Source organism: Callospermophilus lateralis, chromosome 3, assembly GCF_048772815.1.
Source record: "Callospermophilus lateralis isolate mCalLat2 chromosome 3, mCalLat2.hap1, whole genome shotgun sequence".
In the NCBI taxonomy this organism is placed as follows: Eukaryota; Metazoa; Chordata; class Mammalia; order Rodentia; family Sciuridae; genus Callospermophilus; species Callospermophilus lateralis.
Window position 1 is genome coordinate 42,447,097 of NC_135307.1, and position 24,456 is coordinate 42,471,552.

Here is a 24,456-nt window from a genome sequence, read left to right on the forward strand (position 1 = left end):
CTCTCAATAAGGTAGTTCCTGCTTCAACCTTCAAGTTGCTTGTCACCTGTCGGTTATTTTGCCCAGCCAGACTATGGCATAGTTCTTCTTACGATTAATCATTTCAACCCTGACCATTTCTGCATTGTCTCACATAAGAGCTTTTGGGGGATAGCACATATCCAAACTATAACACCATATGAGAGCTTTTGTGGAAAGTTCTAAAAGGAGAAATAAGCCAATCTAAGCAGATTATTTGAGGAAAAGGTTAGGGAATCCAGACAGTCTGATAGACAAAATTGTTCTTATTAATGAGAATGTGCATTTGAATATTCATTTGTTATTTGCATTTCTTCTGATAACTATACATACTTTTCATGCACATTTTCCTATTGGATTGTTGATCTTTTAGAAAAAAGATTTGTATTTTTTTGTATATTAGAGAAATTAATATTTTGTCATGTATACTAAAATATTTTCCCACTTTGATGTCTTCTGATTTCTTTGTAGTAATACGTCTTAAATTTTATAACAAATAGCTCTGAAGTATAAAATACTTAGGACATATACTTCTTTCTCTTAGTAAAATATTAATTTTGAAAATATAAAGTCAAATAATATAGTCATAGAAAACACTCATTAATGTATTTGCTTGTTATTGACATTAAAGTATACATATAGTGTATCCATAAAGTAAGTTTGCTAAAAATGTTTTGATTCCCTAATAAGGTAATACCAAACAATGTTGGCTTGTTATTTTTCCTCTCAAGTTTTAAGCAGGGTCTGAAAACTCTTGGTGTTTTGGAAAAAATTCAGACTTACCCAGAAGCATTTTGTAACATCCTCTGTCATAAACCTGAGAATCTTTCTGCAAAGATCCTTAGAGATCTTTTTACAGTACATACATTACCTGATGTACAAGCTTTGGGATTTTGGAACAGTTACTTACAGACCGTTGAGGGTATGTGGATATTTTGTTTTTATTTAACTATCTCAGAATGTTTGTCTCAACATTTTATTTCTTACAGAATTTTACCTCTTGATATTCATAAGTCTTATCTCATTTATTTCAAAACAAGTTTATATTACTGTGTTGAAAGTGATAAGAAAATGCTTACCTCTTTTGAGGTGAAAGGCATTTTCTCCTATAGAACTTTTAAAATATGATGATGGCCACAGCACATAATAGTCTTAAACAGTCTTAAAGCTAATCATTTATTTTATCTTTTTCAATTTGAAGTTCATCTTAATTATAACTTATCCTCTGATCAGGACTGTGCTGATGATATTTAACACTGAGCTTAGCAATGTAAATCCATTTTATAAAGAAAATTTTATCTTTCAACAAAGTTCAATTAACTGTATTTTTATTTTTTCACCATTTAGTTTTTTCTCTGCAGTTGTTTAAATAGTATGTTAATCAGTGATGATTGAAAAGAAGTCAAATATACCATGAGTAGTTGTATTACTTCATGAATCCTTTGAGATTCATTAATTGAATGTAATATTTGCCTATTCCTACACTTAGTGATTTAATTTGCCTAAGATGAATGTGGGGAGTCTTTTCAATTTTCTCAGTTTAGTTGAGGAAGAGACTATGATAATATCAATATGTAACTTGGATTTTTTTTTTCTTTCTTTTTTATTGGTAAACTTCAGATGGCAAATCTGCAACAACAATGGAAGACATTCTTATTTTTGCAACTGGTTGCAGTTCCATTCCACCTGCAGGATTTAAACCCACTCCTTCAATTGAATGTCTTCATATGGATTTTCCTGTTGGAAACAAGTGTAATAACTCTTTAACTCTTCCAATCACCAGTACATATAAAGAGTTTCAAGAAAATATGGACTTCGCCATAAGAAACACTCTAAGACTAGGAAAGGAAGAAAGTTCTCATTACAATGAACATTAAAATGTTTCTTTGAACAAAGAGATGCTTCTTTAAAAGCTGCTATTAAAAACTTTCTTTTGTTTTAAAAATCTATTAATCATCAGTTTTGAACAAACTTGTCACCTTCTTGACCCAATAAAATTTATGATATAAACATAAAGGAATGTTTTGGCCATTTAAACAAAACAGAAGTTTTTTCAATTAAGGCATTCTAGTCAAAATTGGTGATGTTTTTCTGTTTTCTTAATGTATAGGCTTCATAATCTTCAATATAATTACTTTTAGAATGGTTGTACAAACTTGATTCAGGTATAATAGCATGGCAGGTGCCATTTTCAAGTTTTTCTTTATTTTAAAGCATTAAATAGAAGAGCTAATTGATTAAATCCTGCTTTAGGAATCAGGCATAGATTCTGGGATTTATACATTATATTTATGCTTTTCAAAGATGGCACTAAATCCATTGCTAAAATATTTCTAGATCACTGATTTATTGTTAAAATTACCCACACTGCAATTAGGTTATTTCTAATAGGAAGTATTATATAAAAAGCAGAATTGCACAAAATTGTCTGGATTCTGGGCATGTTCCATAGGCTTAAAAACACTTCTGAGGTGGATACAATGTAACTGAAAATACCTAAGAGAATAGTATCTTCTAAGTTTTGGTTTTAATCATAGACCTTTAAAAAAAAAAACTGTGGTATTCAGTATGTCTAATCCATAATCACTTTAGGTATCTGATCTCTGTGGATTATAATGTGTTATACATGGGTTTTGACATTTATTAAGGTGGTTGTATTATAGGCAAACCAGCTCCATACCATTGTACAATTATTTTCTTTACCCTAGAAAGGTATCTTTTTATATAACCTATGTATAAAGTAAAAAAGAATATAAATAAATTAAAAAATACAAACAGAATGAAAACCCCACTCTAATCTCACCATACAGATTAGTATTGTTTCTGTATATTCATCTATAAACTCCTGTCTTGTCTATTTTTAACAATATTAATGCTACTAAAATTAACAAGATATCATGTAATAATAATTTGAAGATATATAGTTTCATACTCATGTTCCCATAGTTGTGCTCCTACCAAAAAAATTGAGAAATTGGATGTCCTTAATCTCTTATCAGATCCCAACCTATTATGAAATATAAATGAGACAAAGCCCTGGTTTTCTGCTAAAGTAAATCATTATATAGTAGGTAAGGCATTATGAGAGGTAAAATGTTTTAACCACAATTTTCTTGCTACATTAAGTATTAGCTATGATCATAATCTCATCCTCCCCAAGATGAGACTCCCCAGTACTCAAATTATTAATATTTTTTTAAAAAATTACCAAGATTGACTTATGGTAATACATCTCTTAAAACCAAAGGAAAATGAAAACAATCCTAATGTAATTTCCCTTATTACCTCATTTTTCAAATTGTACTAACAGACCTAGCAAATTACTTACTTTAATTATTTAACAATATTAATAAAGAAGGCATTTCTTTGCCATGTGTTAAATTGTTAGATTATCAAAATTAAAGGGTCAGTTATTTTAAAAGTTTAATATCTAATATAAACCTCAAGCTCACCATAGAGCTTTTATTCAAAATGTGTTGATAAATCAGGTATTTTATTTCTTAATGCATCTAGTTTTTATAAAAATTTAAAAGCCATTAAGTCAATATAATCCTCCCCCCCCCAAAAAAACAATTAGATCTACTTTCTGATTTGTAGTTTTGATTAATTTCTCCTTGTATACTAATTAAAACTAATACAATACTCACATGCTTTGTTAGGGTGGGCGTAGGGATTAGGAGCAACATGCTTGGTTAATAATAATTAAAACTGGTATTTCAGTTCCTCCTTACACTTAAGTATAGAGAAGGCCTTAGATAAGATGGTGTAAGTAGTAATAAGCCTCTTAAAGTGAAATGTAAATATATTGTAAAAATGTTTTCTGGTTTGAAGGATGTCCTGTTATGATTTTTAGGTTAATCTGTACAGTCAAGGCATATCAGAGAAACCTGTTGGTTATTTATTTTCTGCAGTGTTACTTTGTCAAATGGTTTGTGTTATTCTGTTCCTATTCGTTTTATAGCACAATTCTTAACTGATGCGGAATTTTATAAAGGAATTATGCTACAAATTTTATATATGTATTCACTGTTTCAATTGTCTAAATGGCATGTATTATTTTAAGCTTGTTTTCTTTTACTTAATATTGAAGAAAACCATAAATTGACTATTATGCACCTATTATTAATGGTTTTGATTAGTTTTATATTCATTTCTTTAAAAAAGTTTTAAAATTGTTTCTAGTATGGGTTCTTTATCTGCAGGTCTTTTATACAATACTATTCTTGTACTTGGTCATTTTACTCTTTTAGAATTTAAGGTAAGGATTCTTTAAAATACCCGAAAGTTTTAGATTATAATTTTATACTTTGTAATATTTAGTTTCTACATTATGACAATTTTTTTTTAGTAAAGCAAAAGTCTTCATTTGTTTACTAGCTTGAGAATTTACTTTGACTTCTATTTAAAGCATAATTTTTCCCTAATTATATGAAGAAAGCTATTCAAATCTGCACTCAGTACTAAAATGCTAAGTAAACGGGAAATATGGATAAGTTTTCTCAGTGACTTTGCCTTTAGTATTCAATCATAATAAGAAAATGATTATTGATTATAAAATTTTTCTATTTATAAACATAATTATTGTATATAGTGATTATCACATACTCTATTATTACTTTTTCTGTAAGCTGTTAGTTTTTTATGCTTCAAGTAATGCAAAGTTTTGTGCTTAAAGTAATGCAATACAAAGCATAAGAAGAACACATGTAATGATGAAGTGGATGTGTATAACTTGTAGTTTAAGGAAATTTGGATTGCCTGAACAGATCCAGTTTTCAAGTTCTGATTTTGACCCTTTTCAGATTCCCAAACATACTCTAATACCTATTGTATGCCAGATGTTATGCTAGGTGATCATTTATATGTGAGCCTATTTCTCCCCATCTTAAAAGTGTCCAGATGTAATCAAAAAACATGACAATGAAGTTTTCTGAATAAATGTGCCACTAAATGTGCTTATATAAACTAAATTAAAGAACTTGCTGGGATTTCACAAGGTTGAGATTCTTAACATCCAAAATCCTGTACTCTCCACATTTGAGAGATCCTCTAAGCAGCTGACAACCAGGAGCCTCTCAATACATGAAATGTTCTGAGGTAGTCTGTGATTAACAGAATGCATTTTTATTCTTTGATTCTAATAATACAAAAGAAATATCATAATCTCAGCCCTTCAAGTATTATTCATCTGCTGCTACTGTTCTTCTGTGGGGTATATTTTTCTGTAAATTTATTGCCCGCAGTACAGTTTTTTTTTCCATACACATAATATACACCTACTGAACATAAATTTAACATTGTCTCAGTATTTTATGTTAATATGACTCATGTAGTCCTCAAAGGAGTCTTTGATGGAACTGAAACTGTTACATGATAGATTTGCATTTGTAAGTGGAGTGGGTCTATGTTTTATAATCCCTGAAGAATGCAGTATGCAGTAGAACTTACCCATAAGGCAGGAACTGTCATTTGTCCAAAAAAAAAGACTAGTTCATTGAGGATTTTTTGAAAATAGTTGTAATACCATTGAAGAAAACACTATTTTCAAAGTTAAGCTGCTTTTTAAGGCATCATCTATTTCAGAATTTTATGCAACTTCAAAAGAAACATTCAACAGCTAGCAAAATGTCAGCAATGAACCTTGAACATGAGAAATTGTGTATCCATTTTTGACATCCAATAAAAATCTATGGATTATGGAAATTGATAGTCTGTTCTGTTGTGATCACATGACTTCAAGTATACAAACATCAACAAAACCCAACCCTCCCCACAGATACACGCCCTACTTCAGTAATGTTTTGTGAATTTGTAATTAAAGACATTTTTGGCACCTTCCTGACTCCAGTATCCATGCAGGAAAAAACACCATAAAACTAGAGCACTGAGAGATAAGAGATTGAGATGAAAAATCTACCATATAAGGGCAACGCTCCAAACGTCCTGTGTTTCTAGAAAAGGAAGGGGAATCCGGAGTTTCATGTACTTTAGTTCTGTGATTCTTACAAACCTTGAGCATTGTTACCATTTAAATGTAAGGACCAAAATATCTGTTCCGTATCATTAGCTTACTAACACAGCAATAAATTCCTACTCTAGGGGATTAAATTCCTACTCTACATTTGAGAGAGTGTAGCTAGAAAGGAAACACCACCCGCAATACAGACGTTAACTTCAACAGGATCTCCAAACTGTGTACCAAGAGCCCAGCAAAAGCGGTCGCGCTGGCAGGCGGAGTGGGTTCCAAGCCCCGCCCCTCCGACCTCTGCTTCCGGGGCGGAAGGGACGGCCACGTCATCTTCTGGCTCCGCTCGCCAGCCGGGCAGTGGATGGTGGGAGTCAAAATGGCGGCAGCGGTGGCGGCAGCCAGTATTCGGGAGAGACAGACAGGTACAGACTTATTTTCTTCTCTGTGGGTTTGTGCCTGCGCAGAGACATCCTTTCCATCTGCTTGTCGCCCTCATTTGGTTGTGGTTCGTGTAACTCAAAGACCGATCTCCAGGAGTTTAGTCTCCTAGTGCATCAAGAGCCCCTCCCCTTTGAATTTTTGGTGAAGAGATGCAGTTCGCTTAAGGACTTGGCCCTCACCTGTGGTACCGGAGAAGGGGCTTCAGGAGTGGGCCGATTACTACAGTCTGCCTTTTACTACCGAGGCTCAGAAGGCTGTCAAGACAATATCTGGCAGCTGGTATTTTCTTTTCCTCTGTTGCCACTTAGGAGATCTCGAGGTTTGTATCTGTGCGTATTGCACGTCTCCCTGTTTTCTTTTTCACTCTAGTTTTAAAGTTTAAAGAACTCCATTTTCCTTCACCTGCACCACAGTTACAAAATGTAGAGATTCTTTTCAGAGTGGCTTTGTGCATCATCTCTCTCAGACTAGCTTTATAGGGGAACCTAAAGAAAAATGCCTGGTGATACAGATTTCCTTCTTAAGCTTGCTGCAAGGGATAGAACAATGGCAAAGCAAATTAACTAATGGCTTTCCCATTTCAATTGTTTGATGGATTAGTATTTTCAAACCTGATAATTTTATCTTCAGTAGAGCATGTTTAAATAGCTTCCATTTATATAGCGAAATCTGGTAAAGATTCATATTCCCTTGAGTTTTAATGTTTTTCCATGTTAGATAGTTTTAGTGTTTCCTTATTCTTTGTAAACTTTGTGATGACGACTTGGTTTATGCATGTTAGCTCTAAACGAATGTTTATACCTGTTAACCAACGGTCTTGAAGTTTGTGAAGCTATATATTCTGAGGAGTTAATAAAAATAAACCATCTCCTTTTTCCCCTTTCCCATTGATATTTTTCTCCATAGGATTTATGGTCTCATATACTATGTGTCTTATTTGTTTTTACTAGTTTTTGTCCCTCAACTGAAATGAAAGCTACATGAGGACTGGTCATTTTTATTCGATTTGTTTTGTTTAGTGCTAGTACCCGTATAGCTAAGGCAGTGTCAGGTACATGGTAAGCACTCGCCAAATATTGAATGAATGAATAGAAAACATAGATGACATTTATTCAGTGAGTGAGTGAAGACAACATTCCAGGTAAGGATTAAGTTACATTAACCAAGTCTAAAAATATGAATAGTATATTTAAAGCCAATAAAGAAAACTAGTTTATTATTTCAATTAAAATGCAGTAATATAAGCCTTGGGGAGTTAAACTCTGATGATCTTAAAATTACATTCTTATAACTCTTTGAAATGTATTCTGGCCATGTACTTCATTAACAAATCCACTGTGTCAAACTATCTTTGACCAAGTTAGCAAAGAGTCAGTTGGAGAAATTTTTCTAGATTGGGCTGAGAAAGCAAATGTGAGACTGTCTATCTTTTCATACTGGCCTCTTTCAGTTAACTAAGGCCCAACTCTAGAGAACACTAAATGCCTGAGATCCACATGGCAGCCTGACTATATAGTTCTTCCTAGTTGTCACATATCAAGAATGTGAACAGTTTTTTCTACAAACAAGGTGTCTTTCTCTAGGACTGTGAGTGCCAGAGTAGTGTTTTTTCTTTATTTCCTGGAGGTGGGAAAAAGAGCTCTGCTAAAGCAATGGGAGAGTTAACCCAGGGACATCCTTTTGCCTCTTGTAATATTTTAATTTTACATGCAAAAGTGTTCTTTAATTTATGTATATTTTTATGTAATACCATAATATCTCTGAGGCTTTGAGATAGGCATAAATTGTTGGTAATGTGTATTATTAACTGGTCGTTAGGTGCTAACAAACAAACATCTGAAAAATGTTTGAATAAACCCACTTAAATATTTAAGCACAGTCAGCCCACTGTATCTCTGAGTTATGCATCCACATAGTCAATAAACTACAAATAAAAAATATTCTAAACAAATGTGTCTGTACTAAACACATGCATTACTCCCTAAATAATACAGTATAATAGCATTTTCATTGTCTTAGATATTATAATATAGCCATGACTTAAAGTATATGGGAAGATTTACATAGGATATAAATAAATACTATCTCATTTTATATGAGGGACTTGGCCTCCAAGGATTTGGTATCCATCAATCTCCTGTGGGACAGTTATCAAGAGACAACCGCATGTTATTGAAGTGTAATCTCTTCAGTGATAAAGGTGTTACAGCATTATACCTATACCTCAATATACAAGCACTTAATAGAAGTTTCCTAGTGAGTAAGTAGGGCATATAAATAGATTTTGGGGTGATTTTAGTACTATGTAGTTCTTTCTATGGTAGGAGTTCAGAGTGTGGGTATTTCTGTATTATTTAATAAAGTGACTCAAATGCTTTTTAAATTTTTATTTATTTTTGATACTGGGGATTGAACCCAGGGATGTTTAACCACTGAGCCACATCCATAGCCCTTTTTATTTTTTGAGACAGTCTCACTTTATCGAGCTCTAGGCCTCGCTAAATTGCTGAGGCTGGCTTTGAACTTGTGATCCTCCTGCCTCAGCCTCCCAAGCCACTGGGATTACAAGTATCCATCACCATGCCAGTCCCTTTTTAAAATCAAGTAGATTTAATGTTGCCAATCTTTGAAATATTAAATCACCTAATACATTTTCTTGAATATTTGACTATCTCAGTTTCCTATAAAAGTATATTAAAAATTTTTCATTTTCCTTAGAAAATATGTTTAAGTCTACATGAAGAGATGAACAGTAAAAAAAAAAAAAACACACACACACACAAAATTATACATAGGTCATAACTGCTGTGGTTATTGAAATTGTATACTTTCTTGGCCAGAATTATCATTTATCTAATACACCCATGGGAAAGCCTCATTTTCCCTCCAGAAACATAGAATTTTAAGCAGCATAACTTTTCAGAAAATCTGATAGGATAAATAGGTTGTAAAAATGTACTCTTGAGTAACCAAAAAATAGATCTGCTGCATATAACCTATAGATAGTTTTTTGCCTTTAGAAAAGACTGAACTTAATCTATGCTTTCAGCCAGGCAATAAAGAGACAACAGCACCAGTTATCTGTTAAGATCATGATTAAAAAATTTGTTTTTAAATCTACATAAAATTCAGTGTGGGATAGTCAGGAGAAATGGAAAAACACTTTTTGCTCAACAGTTTTTACAATTTCATTTGGGACAAATAAATGCCTCTTATAATCAGTTTTGCATTTTGTTTTTAGATAGTTAATAATAATATGGAGAAAATATAAAGTCCTTTAAAAATGGTAATATTTGACAAAACTTCTTATTTTCAGTGGCTTTAAAGCGTATGTTGAATTTTAATGTACCACATGTTAAAAACAGCACAGGAGAACCAGTATGGAAGGTAAGAGCTTTTTTTCTTAACCCTTATTGATGGTAATTGGTTGAAATTTCTTTGTTAATACTGAATTTATAATTTAGTTATAGTTCATGAATATTTTGTTTTTATTTACCGTGGCATCTTAATATGAATTGTTTTGATAAACATTTTATGGAGTGAGACTGGCAAAAAAAAAAGTAATTATCTAGAACATCCTTCTGATTGCTTAGGTGGGTTCTCACTGATAGTTCTGGCTGATGTTTTGTTTCTTAGCTTTGCAAGTCTATACATTGGCTCTTACAAGCTTTCTCAGGATTAGGTAGATTCAGGGGGACTGATCCATTTTAACCAACTCATTGGAAAATGATCTATTTACAAACCACAGTGCCAATTTATTAATTTATGAGCTTTAAAACTGTTCAGTGGACCCAGAAAGCAACCTACAGTCTTTAAAGAGATTAAAATGTCATTGATTAGGTTTAAACTTATTAGTTTATTATCATTTATATTTGTCTCTTGGTAAGAATTAAGAACAAATCAACTTGGTTAGAATTATGGGTGTTATGAATGATCTAATGAGTCTTTATAGGTCCTTTAACTTTCAGTGGGGCTAAAATGATTCATAGTTTAAGATTCAGTATCCCCTAATATTGCCCTTATTTTCTTTCTTTGTTTATTGTTTGAGGTGGGGGGTGGTTTTTTTGTTTTGTTTTTTGGTGGGCTTTTTCTTATTGCTTCTTACACAATTATATACTTGTTTCTTTATAAGGCCTACATTGAGTCTGTGAGTTAAATAGGTGGAGAAACTTCTTGGGTACCCGTTTTGTCAAGATACTTTCCCTACCCATCACTTTTATACCACCAGATAAATAATACAGATATAGTCTCCACCCCCCTTATCTGCAGGGATATGTTCCGAGATGCCCAGTGAATTCCTAAAACTGCAAATAGTACCATACCCTATGTAGTTAGTCCTCTATATCTGTGGGTTCTGTGTGCATGGATTCAATTAGATTCTGTCAACCATAAATCCAAAAAATTTTTTTTTGATTTTTGTCTATACTAAACGTGTACAAACTCTTTTTCATTATTCCCTAAACAAAATAGTATAGCAACTGTTTATGTAGCTTTAAAGTATACAAGAGAATTGTGTGGATTATATGCAAAACTGTGCCATTTTTTGTAGGGTACTTGAGCACCCAAGGATTTTGGTATCCGTAGAGGATCCTGGAATCAATCCCCCAAGGGTACCCAAGAATGACTAGACATATATGTTCTATTCCTATATATACACACATATGGTAAAGTTTAATTTACACATTGGGTGCAGAAAGATTAACAACAATAACTAGTAAAAATAGCAGTTATCCAGCACTATTACTGTTTAGCTTTGGGGCTATTATTAAGTAAAATAAGGGTTATTTGAAAACAGGCACTGTGATACTGTGACAAGATTTGATAACCAAGTCAGCTGATAAGTGACTATTAAACAGGTAATATATACCACATGGATGCATTTGGACAAAGGGATGATTCATGTCCTAGGCAGTATAGAAAGCAGCATTGTGAGAGTTGGGCAGGATACAACAGGATACATGAAATGTCATTTTGCTACTTAGAACAGTACACAATTTAAAACTTACATGTTGTGGGGGGTTTTCCTGGAATTTTCCACTTTTTTGTTTGTTTGGTACCAGGGATTGAACAGGGGCACTTAACCACTGAGCCAAATCCCCAGCCCTTATTGTAAATTTTATATACAAAATAAACTCACAGTCATCCTGCCTCAGCCTCCCCAGATGCTGGAATTATAGGTGTGTGCCACCACACCTGGCTCCACTTAATATTTTCTGACCCCATTTGACTGCAGGAAATGAAATGCAGAAAGTAAAATTGCAAATAAGGGAAAACTAATGCATATTGAGATTTAAAGAGAAGACTTTTGAGATCCACAACATCCAACCTCTTATAACTATGGCAGAAAGAGTTTGAACTTCTCTAAAGAAAATCCTAGCTTTTAAGAAAACTGTTTTTATAATAGCTCATTTTATTCTCAGTAGCAATTTCTTTCTCTGTGAAGAATTATTAAAGTAGTTGTGGAAAACACCAGTTGAAGTTCTCTTTTATTTGCTCTCACTCTAAAATTAATTTTAAGTTAAAAGACCCAGTTGTAGTTTTTAATCATTCTTCAAAGGTATCAGTTTTAATACTTTTAGAATGGGGAATGCATTTGATAGAGGAAGTCTATCAAGTACTCTTTAGGGACTTAATTTTTTAAGTGAATGCTTTATTTACCTGAGACCTAAGTTATCAAATTTTCTTTATGACAGTGGGACTTGTTACATATTGATTTTAAAAGTGGCTAATTTCTACTTTTTGTTTTGGGGGGTTTGTTGAGGTTTTTTATTTTATTTATTACAGAGATCAAAACCAGGGGTGCTATACTACTGAGCTACATTCCCCATCCCTTTTTTATTTTCAAGACAGGGTATTTTTAAGTTACCCAGGCTGGCACAGACTTTCAATACTCCTGCCTCAGCCTCCTGATTGGCTGGGATTACAAGCATGTGCCACCTTGGCCACTACATTATCATTTTTAGAAAGTATCTATGTGAACCGGAAAAAAGCAAGCAGAGGAGTGTGCAAGTTTGCTGTATGTTGTAAGTCCTTTATAAAGCTTAAAATAAGATTTCATAGTCTCTTGGAGAGATTTTTGTTGCGGGGAGGGGGCTAGAAAAAATATAAGAAAATTATATAATTATTGATTTATTTTAGTCTAAGCAGTAATGCTTTTAATATTACTTCATGGATGGATGTTTTGATAAATAATGTTGGAAAATATTAAATTGAGACAAATATAACATTTACTTCAACGTCATGTTAATATTGGTTCCCTGTTGATTATTCACTAACAATAATGTTTTTAAAAACATGTTTTTTTTTCTTTAAAGGTTCTTGTTTATGACAGATTTGGACAAGATATAATCTCTCCTCTGTTATCTGTGAAGGAATTAAGAGATATGGGAATCACTCTTCATTTGTGAGTTTTGTATATTTTCTAATAATAACATTTATTTTCAAATAAATTATCAAATATTTTTTGACCACCTTAAAATCAAATTATTCAGGAACATTGAGAGAGAAAAATAATATTCACTTACAGATTCTGTGTAATATAGGAATAGTCCTCCTGTATCTTCTTTTATTTACCTCTCTTTTTCTGAGGTTAAAAATAATCCTCATTCCAAGGTTATACAGTTTCAGAATTTAAATTTTCTCTTGTGTCTTCCCATAGATTTGGTTGACCATCTGCATGAAGGGAAAGAACTAGTAGTCTGCAGCTCTTCCAGTTCTATAAGTGTTCTATTTCTTTAATTTAAATGTACCCTTTTTAAAAAATATTTTTTTAGTTGTCAGTGGACTTTATATGAATTAGTTTATCATTAATATGAACAATTTATTTGACAACATGAAGTAATGACTGTTAATCATCATAGAAGACTGTGCTGTCTTAACTGTTAAGTTTACTTAATTATATTGCTTCTGATGTGTTTGATAAAAGTAAAACAAATTATGCTGTATTAAATACTTGCCCAGTAGAACTTTGGAGAGAGGCTGTGTTCCTGAATATATACTGCTGCTATTGTGTACTGAGGAATCCAGTTTTATTGTGTTCTAACATATTTGCATTTTGTTCTATTCTTGAAGTTATAACCAATTTTCACTTTATGGTTTTATAATATATTGAAGTATAATCTTAGTGGAAACATGGTTTTAGATTTTCAGTGAGTCCCATGTCAGAATCTGGCTTAATAATTTTAATTTTTTAAATTATATAATGAATGTTTATCTAAAGTTAATAGAATATGGTGTTGTATCTTTTTCTTCCTTCCTTCCTTCCTTCCTTTCTTCCTTCCTTCCTTCCTTCCTTTCTTTGCAGTGCTAGGGATCAAATTCAGAACCTTGAGCATGCTAGGCAAGAACACTACCATTGATCTGCACTGCCACGCCATATACATCAATTCCAAATATACTTTTCACCTTTTTGTATTTCTTTGATTAGGAGTTGTATTATAATTGGTGGCTTGCATAATTGGCAGCATTTTCTTAATGTTATACATAATATGTTTTAAAATTGATACCACCTTGGATTTGATGAAATATAGTATTTGACAGGTTTTTTTCCCCCCCTTTGATTTTTTTATTAGATTTCAAACAAAGTTGCTTTGGTAACATATGAATTCTCATGAACTAAACTAATGGAAATGACGGATTATTAATAAGCCTAGTTTCCTATTGATACTTTACTAAGTATTTAACTCCTTTATTTTAATAGTTTAAAAACTCAAATTTAGAAAATATAAGTGATTGTCCCACAATAGAGCAACTGCTTAATAGCAGAGCAATATGGCCAGATTGCTTGTCTACTAATTCTGTGCTATTATTTTTGAATCATAATAGCTCAATAACAGTGCCTAATAGAAGTGAGGCCTAACTAGATATTCCTTAAAGGGTGACAAAATAGAGTGAGGCTTAACTAGGTATTTCCTTAAGGGGTGCCAGTTTGAGAGTCTAGGAAGCAGGGAGCTATTGCCATGAAAGCATGGAAAGATTGCATTAACTACCATGGCAAACACCTGTGAGCCTTGCTTCTAACTATTCTTCCCTGTTTTCTGGAGAATATGACAATAATTTTCCTCTGCAAGCTAGTTTAGATTGCTATGTAGGATACAGTAACCACAAGTTTATTGAGTATGAAATGGTGATTATAGCCTGTTAGATAATTGGGAAGCTGGCATAAAAAGAAAGCAAGCTATACCTGCCATCAAATGTTCATTCTTACTATCAGTAGCAGCAGCTAGACTGATGGAAGAAGTTATTAAATGCAGACCCACTAGGGGTATGTGAATTTTCACTCTTCTTGATTAAGGAAAGGTGACTGGAATGGGGTGAATAGTGTAGAAATACAATGTTAGTCATATTTCCTGATATAAGCATGGTAAAAATCTTACAATGAAGAGTAAAGAAATTTTATGACTAAGATATTTAAATGAAAATATTCCCCTGATAAAAAAGAGAAAACTCTCTAGTATATAATCTGTGGGCTCCTTAGGTGATCTCTCATGAATTCTTTTATAGCACAGAAAATATTAAGAAGTAAATTGGGGCTGGGGTGTAACTCAGTGGTAAAATGTGTGGTCAGCATGCTTAAGGCCCAGGTTTTGGGCTGGGCTTATGGCTCAGTGGTAGAGTGCTTGCCTAGTACGTGAAAGACCGTGGGTTCGATCCTCAGCACCACATAAAAATAAATAAATAAATATAGTGTGTCCAACTACAACTAAAAAAAATATATATTAATTTTTTTTAAAAAAAGGCCCAGGTTTCAGTACCCAGCACCACATTTTAAAAATAAAAATAAGTTTTAAGGAAACATTCATTTCATTTTAAAAACAATTGATTTCACATGTGATTAAATTTTTGCATTGCTTCTAAGGATTCCACCCGCTTTGTTTTCCCTTTTGGGTATAGCTACACTTTTTCTTCCTACTCACAACCTCTGCCTTATATTTCTGTGAAAAATGGGAATAAGTTGATTTTGAATGTGCTTTAGTTTTCATTCAAGAAGATTGATAGTGGAAAAGAATGTCTGACTATAAGAGATATTAAAAATAAGTTGAATGAAATGAAAACTAATGAGAAATTGGACTCTTCCTTATAAATAATGTTAATACTAACTAACTGCCTGGACATTTTTGTTTGTTTCTTAAGAATAAAGTTAGGTTAACTAACTGATTAAGAGCACCAAGAACTTTAAGAGCAGTGGTCACTGTCCTTGAGCTGGCGAGCTAATAGTTTGAGAAAAAGTGTTCTAAACTATCTTTTTAAATAAATGACGAAGAAATAAGTGAGTTTTATGTTTTTTATGTCTTCTAGGCTTCTGCACTCTGATCGAGATCCTATTCCAGATGTTCCTGCAGTATACTTTGTAATGCCAACTGAAGAAAATATTGATAGAATGTGCCAGGTAATATGCGTTCTTATTTTACCTGACACTTGAATATTGAACTAGACATTATTCAAAAACTGTCTTGGATGTCTAGTGTAGAGAATCAGATATTTCTTTACCCAGCTTTCCACTTTGATTTTCTAGGCTGTCTTTGAATTTTAAATAGTTCAAGAGATTTTTTTTTCTTTTTTTGTGAGACTGTAACTGAAGAAACATTCTATCGGTAGAGGCTGAGTCTAGCCTTAAAAAAAAAAGAAAGAAAAACAAAGTCTAAGTATATTACCTTTAAAAATAGAGTTTTGAGCTGGGCGTGGTAGCATACACCTATAATCCCAAAGCTCAGGAGGCTGAGGCAGGAAGATAGTAAGTTCAAAGCCAGCCTCTACAAAACCAAGGTACTAAGCAACTCAGTGAGACCTTGTCTCTAAATAAAATATAAAATAGGACTGAGGATGTGGCTTTGGTAAAGTGCCCCTGAGTTTAATCCCTGGTGTACGTACACACACACACACACACACACACACACACACACACACAAATAGAATTTTAAGCCAGGCATGGTGGCTCACGTCTATAATACCAATGACTTGAGAGGCTGAGGCAGGAGAATTGCAAGTTTGGAGCCAGCCTCAGGAATTTAGTGAGGCCCTAAACAACTTCATGAGACCCTGTCTCAAAATAAAAAAGTAGAAAGGGCTTAGGATGTGGCTCAATGGTAAAGAGCCCCTGGATTAAATCCCCAGAACAAAAAATTTTAAAAAAAAAGAATTTTTTTTAAAAAAAAAATACATAGTAGGAACATTGAGAATAGGAACGCTAACCTCATGTAGAATTACTGTAATGTAATCAAATACCCCACTCTTTCTCTTTTAGATTATTAGGGGTTTTTTTCATCTTGCTTGTTGCTTCATGGATATAAGGTGGCAGTTGCAGCTGCAGACAAAACATCTGTGTTCACAGCAAGAAGAAATGATAAATGAACTGTGCCAACCTGTCTGTTCATTTAGATCAGGAAAGCTAAACCTTCCCAAAACTCCAAAAGGCATATTTAAGTCTGAGTGGAATTAGTTTCAAGAGATGCTACATTAATATTTAGATGAATGTATTGACACCCCAAAGAAAATTTGGATTCTTTTAGTAGGGAAAAGGCAAAAAATAGATATTAGAAACTAACAGTGTTTGCCAGAAGTCATAACTTATGTCCATGTTCTAAACTATTGAATCAATTTGTTATATAAATTTTTAGTGAAGGCACATATTTTTGTTCTTTGTAACTTTAGGGATACCCATGATACCCAGCTACCTCTTTTACCCTGTACCAACCCAACTGTGTCATTTTTTAAAGATAAATTATTTTAATCTCTTCATTCTTCCTTTTTTAAATAACAGGGTTTTGTTTTGTTTTGGTTTTGGTACCCAGGATTAAACTCATGGACGCTTAACCACTGAGCCACACTGAGTTGCTTAGCCCATCACTAAGTGGCTAAGGCTGCCTTTGAACTCATGATCCTCCTGCCTCAGCCTTCTGAGCCGCTGGGATTACAGATGTGCTTCACTGCGCCTGGCAGCTTTATTATAATGCAATTTACATACATGCCATATAATTTGCCCATTTAAATTGTAAAATTCAGTGGCTTTTAGTATGTTCACAGAGTTGTATAAGCCTCACCACAGTCAATTTTTATCACCTCAAAAAGAAACTTTGGGGGCTAGGGTTATAGCCCAGTGGTAGAGCACTTGCCCAGCACTTATGGGCACTAGGTTCAATCCTCAGCACCACATAAAATAAATAAATAAGATAAAGGTATTGTGTTCATATACAACTAAAAATATTTTACACAGAAAAAAAGAAACTACTCTCTTACATCTCTAACCCCAACCTTCATCTGCTCCTGTCCCTAAGCTACATCTGTTTCTATAAATAATGTATATTCTGTCCATTGCATATAAATGGAATCATAATATGTGATCTTTTGTGTCTGGCTTCTTTCTCTTAGCTTAATGTTTTCAGGGTTTATCCATATTGTAGCATGTGTCAGTACTTCATTTCTTTTGATGGCCAAATAGTGTTCTATTGTGTGGATATGCCAAATTTTGTTACCTGTTTACTAGTTGATGGGCATTTTAATTGTTTCCATGTTTTGGCTATTGTAGATAATATACTGTTGTAAACATTTTTGCACAAGATTATGTGTGGACATGTTTTCATTTTTCTTGTTTCCATAAACATATGGAAATGAAATTGTTGGTTTAAATGATAATTCTATGGTTAGCTTTGAGAAAATGATGGACTATTTTCCAAAGTGGTAGCACCATTTTAAATTATCACTAGCAGCATAAGGATTACAACTTATCCAGATGTTTGCCAACACTTACTGACATTTTTATTATAATTATCTTTAAAGATCTGAAGAGATGTCTCATTCATTACAGTTGTAATTTACATTCCTGTAATGCATGATATTAAGCATCTTTTTTTTTTTTTTTTTTTTTAATAGGGTACCAGGGATTGAACCCAGGGATGCTTAACCACTGAGCCATATCCTCAGCCCTTTTTGTGTTTTATTTAGAGACAGGGTCTTGCTCAGTTGCTGAGGCTGGCTTTGAACCCTCCTGCCTCAGCTTCCCAAGTCGGTGGGATTATAGACATGCACCTTTTAAGCATCTTTTAACATGCTTCCCATTTGTGTATTTTTGGAGAAATGTCTATTCATATTTTTTCTCATTTTTTTAATTGGGTTGTCTTTTTAATCACTAAGTTGTTAGGCAACTTTATATGTTCTGGATAGTAGATTCTTATCACATGTATGGTTTGTAAATATTTTCAGCTATTCTGTGGATTGTTTTCATTCTCTTGATAGTACCCTTTGGTACTCAATTTTTTTTAATTTTGATGAAGGCTAGCTTATGTCTGGTTGTTTGTTTTTTCTTTAACTGCTTGTGCTTTTGTTGTCATGTTTAAGAAGCCATTCCAAATTTCTGTTTCTTTTCCAAATTTTATAGTTTGGGCTCTTGCATTTAGGTCTTTAATCCATGTGGAATTAATTTTGTGTATAGTGTTTGGTGGGTGCCCAATTTCATTCGGTTGCTTGTGGTCATCCAGTTGGCCCAGCATCATTTGTTGAGGAAACTATTCTTTCCTTGATGAATGATTTTGGCAGGCTTGTGAAAAATCAATTGACAGTAGATTTATTTCTGGACTCTTAGTTCTGTGCCTTTCATCTCTACATCTTTCCTTGTCCCTGGACCAAGGAAATTTGTATTGCTTGGTGCCAATGTTGAAATAAGAAATTGAGTCCTTTTTGTATTTCCTTTTCAGGATTGTTTCTACTTTTTAGAATCCTTGAATTTTCAAATGAATTTTAAGATTAGCTAATTGGTTTACAACAAAGTCAGCCAGGTTCCAATATGGATTGCAATGATTCTGTAGATCAATTGAAAGTATTACAGTCCTACCAATATTAAGTTTTTTGATCTCTGGACATGGAATATCTTTCCATTTAGATCTTTATTACTTTTTTTAATAGTACTGTGTAGTGTTTATAATTTTTATGTTTCTCTTATTTATTTCTTCATATGAATACAATTGTTGTCTTAATTCCATTTTTATTATTGTTTGTTGCAAGTATATGGAAATCCAGTTGAGTTTTGTATTTATCTTATATCCCTCAACCTTGCTAAACTTCTGTGTCCTTTTGAAATGTGTCCATCACTCTTTAACCACTTCCTAATTTCTCTGCCCAGCCCTGAATTCAGCTAGTAGTTTTAGGAACCTTGGTTGCTTTCTGTAGAGAATGATATTCAGAAATCAAGACCTGAGCTGACCTGCTCATTGTGAGTAGAGTGTCAGTATTCTTAGGTCCTCTCAGAGTATAAATTAGAAAATACATATGTACATGCACACATACACTTTTATGTCTGCATTTATTTGTGTAATTCTTTAGGGCCTCACTGAATAGCTAAGGCTGGCTTTAAACTCACCATCCTCCTACCTCAGCCTCCTGAGCAACTGGAATTATAGGCATGGGCCACCACACCCACAGCATTCTTTCTTGATGGTACCTATTACAGTTGATAACATCTTAGATTTGAGGAAATGTAGTTATTTAGATATCTATATCTAGAGTTTAAGAAGATAAGTAAATTTGATTTAAGAATTTATATAACTTAACTCTATTTTTGAATGAATTGGTAATTAGAGTATGATGTATCTTTGTGTAGTGAAGAACATGTGTCATCCCATGACCAGAGCAATAGAAGGTAGTATCTGCCAAATATAGCAAACATTTTATTATGTATTTTTAGATATTTATTATGTTGGGTATTTTTAAGAAAACATGGATAAGCTAGGCACAGTGGCACATGCCTATAATCCCATTGGCTCACAAGGTTGAGGCAAGAGTCTCACAAGTTCAAAACTAGCCTCAGCAACTTAGCAAGGCTCTAAGCAACTCAGTGAGACCCTGTCTCTAAATAAAATGAAAACGAGCTGGAGATGTGGCTCAGTGGTTAAGCATCTCTGGATTCAATCCCTGGTACCCCAAAAAAGAAAAGAAAAATATAGATAAGCTATTTCAGAGCAATTTTGTATTTTGTTATTAATAGGATTTTGTTAATAATAAATATAACTTTATTAAGATACCTTTAGTAACCAAATGCCTAATACTTCTTCATAACTTTGTTCTCTTAGGGGGGGGGTGTGTGTGTGTGTGTGTGTGTGTGTGTGTGTGTGTGTGTATGTGTTGTTAGAGATTGAAACCAAGGTGTATTACCCTTTTTTATTTTTAGACAGTCTTGCTAAGTTGATGAGGCTAGCCTTGAACTTGGGAGTCTCATGCCTCAGTTTTCTGAGCTGCTATGTACCACTTAAACCGGCTTGGGATAATTTTCTTGATTGTCACTTATATATTTTATCTTTTAAAATAGGTTTCTTATCCTCCAAAATCTTGCTTTTATAGTATTTAAAAGAATTTTATTCATGGTCACCCTTTATACTGCCCTATAAGAATGAAGTATTTTTGGTGTTTGTAGGATCTTCGGAATCAGCTCTACGAATCATATTATTTAAATTTTATTTCTGCTATTTCAAGAAGTAAACTGGAAGATATTGCAAATGCAGCATTAGCAGCTAGTGCAGTAACTCAAGTAGCCAAGGTAAAAGATTTGGGTCGATTGATAATATTTTGTTAATATAAAATGTAGCAGTGTTTTGAAAGCTGTTAATTGACATAGGTGTCTTATTTATAATGACCAAAACAACCTAAGAAATGTTTAGATGCAATGCTTTTAGAAAGAATTCTGATAATGTAAATTGTCTGTATCTTAAACTAGGTAAAATAAAGCAAACTAAAGGAACCTACTTTTCAGTGAATATGAAAGACTGAAATAAAAAAAACATCAAATTTTTGCTTTGTATAGTTTTTAGCTTAATTTAGAAATAGTTTGAAATTGTATGGTATATCACCAGATCTTTTTTTACTTAAGCAAGATGCTCCAAAGAGGCTGTGTTATATTACAAGAAAAAAGGAATTCACAACAGGCCAGCAATTCTATACCATAGTGACTTTTTACCAGGTTCAGCTTTCAGTCATAAGTGAATTTGTGCAATATATTCCTGCTTTTGGCCCTGTTACACCCTATCCTTCTTGAATTTGAAGAAGATGTGAAAATTCTAGGGCACTATTTAGGCCATAAAAGTCTTAAGTATGCATTTTTCCCCCACTAATAAATTTTTTATTCTTAGAGTTAGATAGTCCACTACTGCTTCTTATTAGTTCTTGAGACTTTTTAATATTTTTGCTTGAAATTTCTCATTAAAAAATAGGAATAGTTTTCAATTGACTTAACTAAATTTAATATATTTCAAATAGTTTTATTAATTTTTCTCTTTATTTGCACCTCCAAAGACCTGGTATAAATTTTCCACACTATATTTTTTAAATTTGTGGTATAAAAACAATTACTGTGACTTTCTTAGGAAAGTATGATTATAATGAACATAAAAATTAAAATGGTGATTTTTTTCAAAATTAATATTTATTCCCATCATAAGCACAATTTAAATTTTTCTGCTAAAATTTTTATTTCTGAAAATGTTACTCTCCTCCCTCATACTTATTGTCCTAAAGCTTGTTTTTGTTATTTTTTTAATATTCTTAACCTCCTCTTTACCCAATTAGACAATTTTTGCACAGTTTTTTATTTAGTGAATGTAATTATGATGGTTTCCACTTTTGCCATTATTAGATTAAATCAGATTATACTTTCTTTAAAATGGCTATATTATAAAATAGATACATAAACCTTTTCTTTTGTTTTTAGGTTTTTGATCAGTATCTCAATTTTATTACCTTGGAAGATGATATGTTTGTGTTGTGTAATCAAAACAAGGAGCTTATTTCATATCGTGGTATGTAAAAATAAGATATTGCAATTCATTGTTAACAAAGTGAACAGTACAGTATATACAAAAAATAAGTGAACATGTATATAATGTACTCTAAAATCAGATTTGTTTACAACAGTGAGCTATTAAAAATTTTTTAAAGCACATAGAGAAAACAAGTCAGACTAAATTCTCTCACATATAAACATCTAATAAACTTGTTTTGTAAAGTTAGTGAAGTACCAGTTCTCTGACCTTTTAAGTGCTCCCATTGTAATTCATATGAATGGTTCATTCATACCAAGTAAGACACTATTTTAATTCAGGATAAAGTTAATTGCCTAGTCCTTACCTTAGAATAAGACACTTCACTTTTCCATACTTATAAAATACTAGCACACATGATAAGCTCTCTAAGGAAATAGAGCATGAATCTTTTGGTTTTGTTAAGATCGGTAATATGCTATCTTTTCAAATTAAACAAAATCTCTGAAAGAATGTATTTGCTGAATTATCAGTGTGAGAGAATTTCTCTTTTGTTATAGTGGTTGTTATTCACAAAAGTACCCTTACAATTAATTGGTTTGTAAATTAATTAGCAACTTATTTAAGTTAACATGTTTAAAACCTAATATTTCTTAAACGTTTAAGTTATAAAAATAGGCACCTTTACTTTTTCCTTGATTAGTTAAATTGAACAGATTAAAGTCTCCTAATAATCAGAAAACTTAGTTAAGTTACCTTAAACATTTTGCATTATATCAATAGGTTCACTGTATTTTCTTTTTTAAGTAATTCACATACCAGACAAGGCAAATTTATAAAATGATCAAGCTAAACTTGCCCAAATATTTAATTAGTTCTTTTAAAAAAACTAAACTTGTAATGTAAAATTCATTAAGCATTCAAATATTAATAAATTTAAATTTTCCTATACCTGTCAACTTTTTTAAAAAGATCACAAGTTTCAGTATAACACAGGTTTTTAATTCTGCCAGTATTTCAAAAAAATTTACAAAGGGTTATTAAAATGAGTTGGAAACCATAATCTAGAGCTTGTTATATAATTTATTAACAATAATATTATTAGTAATCATTCACCTGTTTTCTCAAAAAAAAAAACTCTGAAAACATAATTATTTCAAAGTTATCATAAATGGTTTATTTGTTGCTTAAGTTTTTTAAGTGTTTCATGAATGGGCTAATGGAACTAATGGATTAATTACTAATTTAATCATATAGCTAATCACCCAGACTCTATAATAATAGTAGTAGAAATTACTTGTTTTATGCCAGTCATTGTGTTAGCTACTTTATAATATAAGACTGTTTACTCCTCAGAATAAGTTTGTGAGGTAGGTATTATTTCCATTTTCCATAGGAGAAAAATGAGGAATAGCTATTTAAAAAAAAAAAAAAAGCACCTTTACTTTGGGGTCAGGAAATAGCAGGCAGTCTTGCTCCAAAGATAGTTCTTTTAAACAGTGTGTTATTGTATGCCAGATTCTCTCAAGCATTGTTAAGTGCTTTACCCAAAATTTTAAACAGATATTCCTAAACATATTAATAACATGGATTTGATTTTTGATCTTTTTAAATTCTGTGAATTGGTGAGTTATTTATCTAATAAAGGAGACAAATTTGTCCTCTGCAACTGAGACTGAGAAGAGAAATATTATCTCAGACAAAGTAGCTTGTTATCTCAAGTTGGATTAAAGTATTTATGATTTTTAAGATTATTTCTCATTTATTGATGTGAAGCCAGGGTTTAAGATCAGAGGGCTGAATGCAGTCTCTAACTGTACCAGGTGTTTGACTGAATAAACCATAATTCATGTTTTCTGAAATCATAAATTTCACATTGTATCCTTAGACCACATCTTTCATCTTAGTTGGATAGATATCATTTTGCAGCTTAGTAACAGCACATTTTCTTCTACTGGATTCTGTATGCCTGATTGAATTCTTCATTATTTTTATGTTTTCTAGGTAGACCTCACTCTGTTTAGATACTTTGATATATCCAGTGGGTTCAGCTTTCTTCTGCTAACCACAAGTTATATCAAATGTTATATTTGTTTTTATGTTCAGAGTATTGGAAAATTTAAAATACTGTGTAGCCAGGCATGGTAGTACATGCTTGTAATCCAAGTAGCTCAGAAGGCTATGGCAGGAGGATCACAAATTAAAAGGCAGCCTCAGCAACTTAGCGAGGTGCTACACAACTCAGTGAGACCTTGTCCCTAAATAAAACACAAAAAGGGCTAGGTTGTG

General features: G+C 32.6%; 2 protein-coding genes across 3 annotated transcripts in view; both read left to right on the forward strand.

Annotated features, from left to right (window-relative positions):
- Nucleotides 1-4,127, forward strand: part of G2e3 (G2/M-phase specific E3 ubiquitin protein ligase) — a 56,171-nt gene extending 52,044 nt beyond the window's left edge. The window contains exons 14-15 of the mRNA XM_076850131.2: nt 750-940; nt 1,639-4,127. Of these exons, the coding sequence (XP_076706246.1) occupies nt 750-940; nt 1,639-1,895 (448 nt within the window). The 3' untranslated portion in view covers nt 1,896-4,127. The remainder of the gene's footprint in view (nt 1-749; nt 941-1,638) is intronic.
- A 2,180-nt stretch (nt 4,128-6,307) lies between these two features.
- Nucleotides 6,308-24,456, forward strand: part of Scfd1 (sec1 family domain containing 1) — a 90,454-nt gene continuing 72,305 nt past the window's right edge. Inside the window, exons 1-6 of one of the 2 annotated variants that reach the window (XM_076850132.1) lie at nt 6,308-6,408; nt 9,744-9,814; nt 12,742-12,830; nt 15,725-15,815; nt 20,829-20,951; nt 22,119-22,206. In XM_076850132.1, the coding sequence (XP_076706247.1) occupies nt 6,348-6,408; nt 9,744-9,814; nt 12,742-12,830; nt 15,725-15,815; nt 20,829-20,951; nt 22,119-22,206 (523 nt within the window). In that variant the 5' untranslated portion in view covers nt 6,308-6,347. The remainder of the gene's footprint in view (nt 6,409-9,743; nt 9,815-12,741; nt 12,831-15,724; nt 15,816-20,828; nt 20,952-22,118; nt 22,207-24,456) is intronic. The other variant, XM_076850133.1, reaches the window with a different exon arrangement.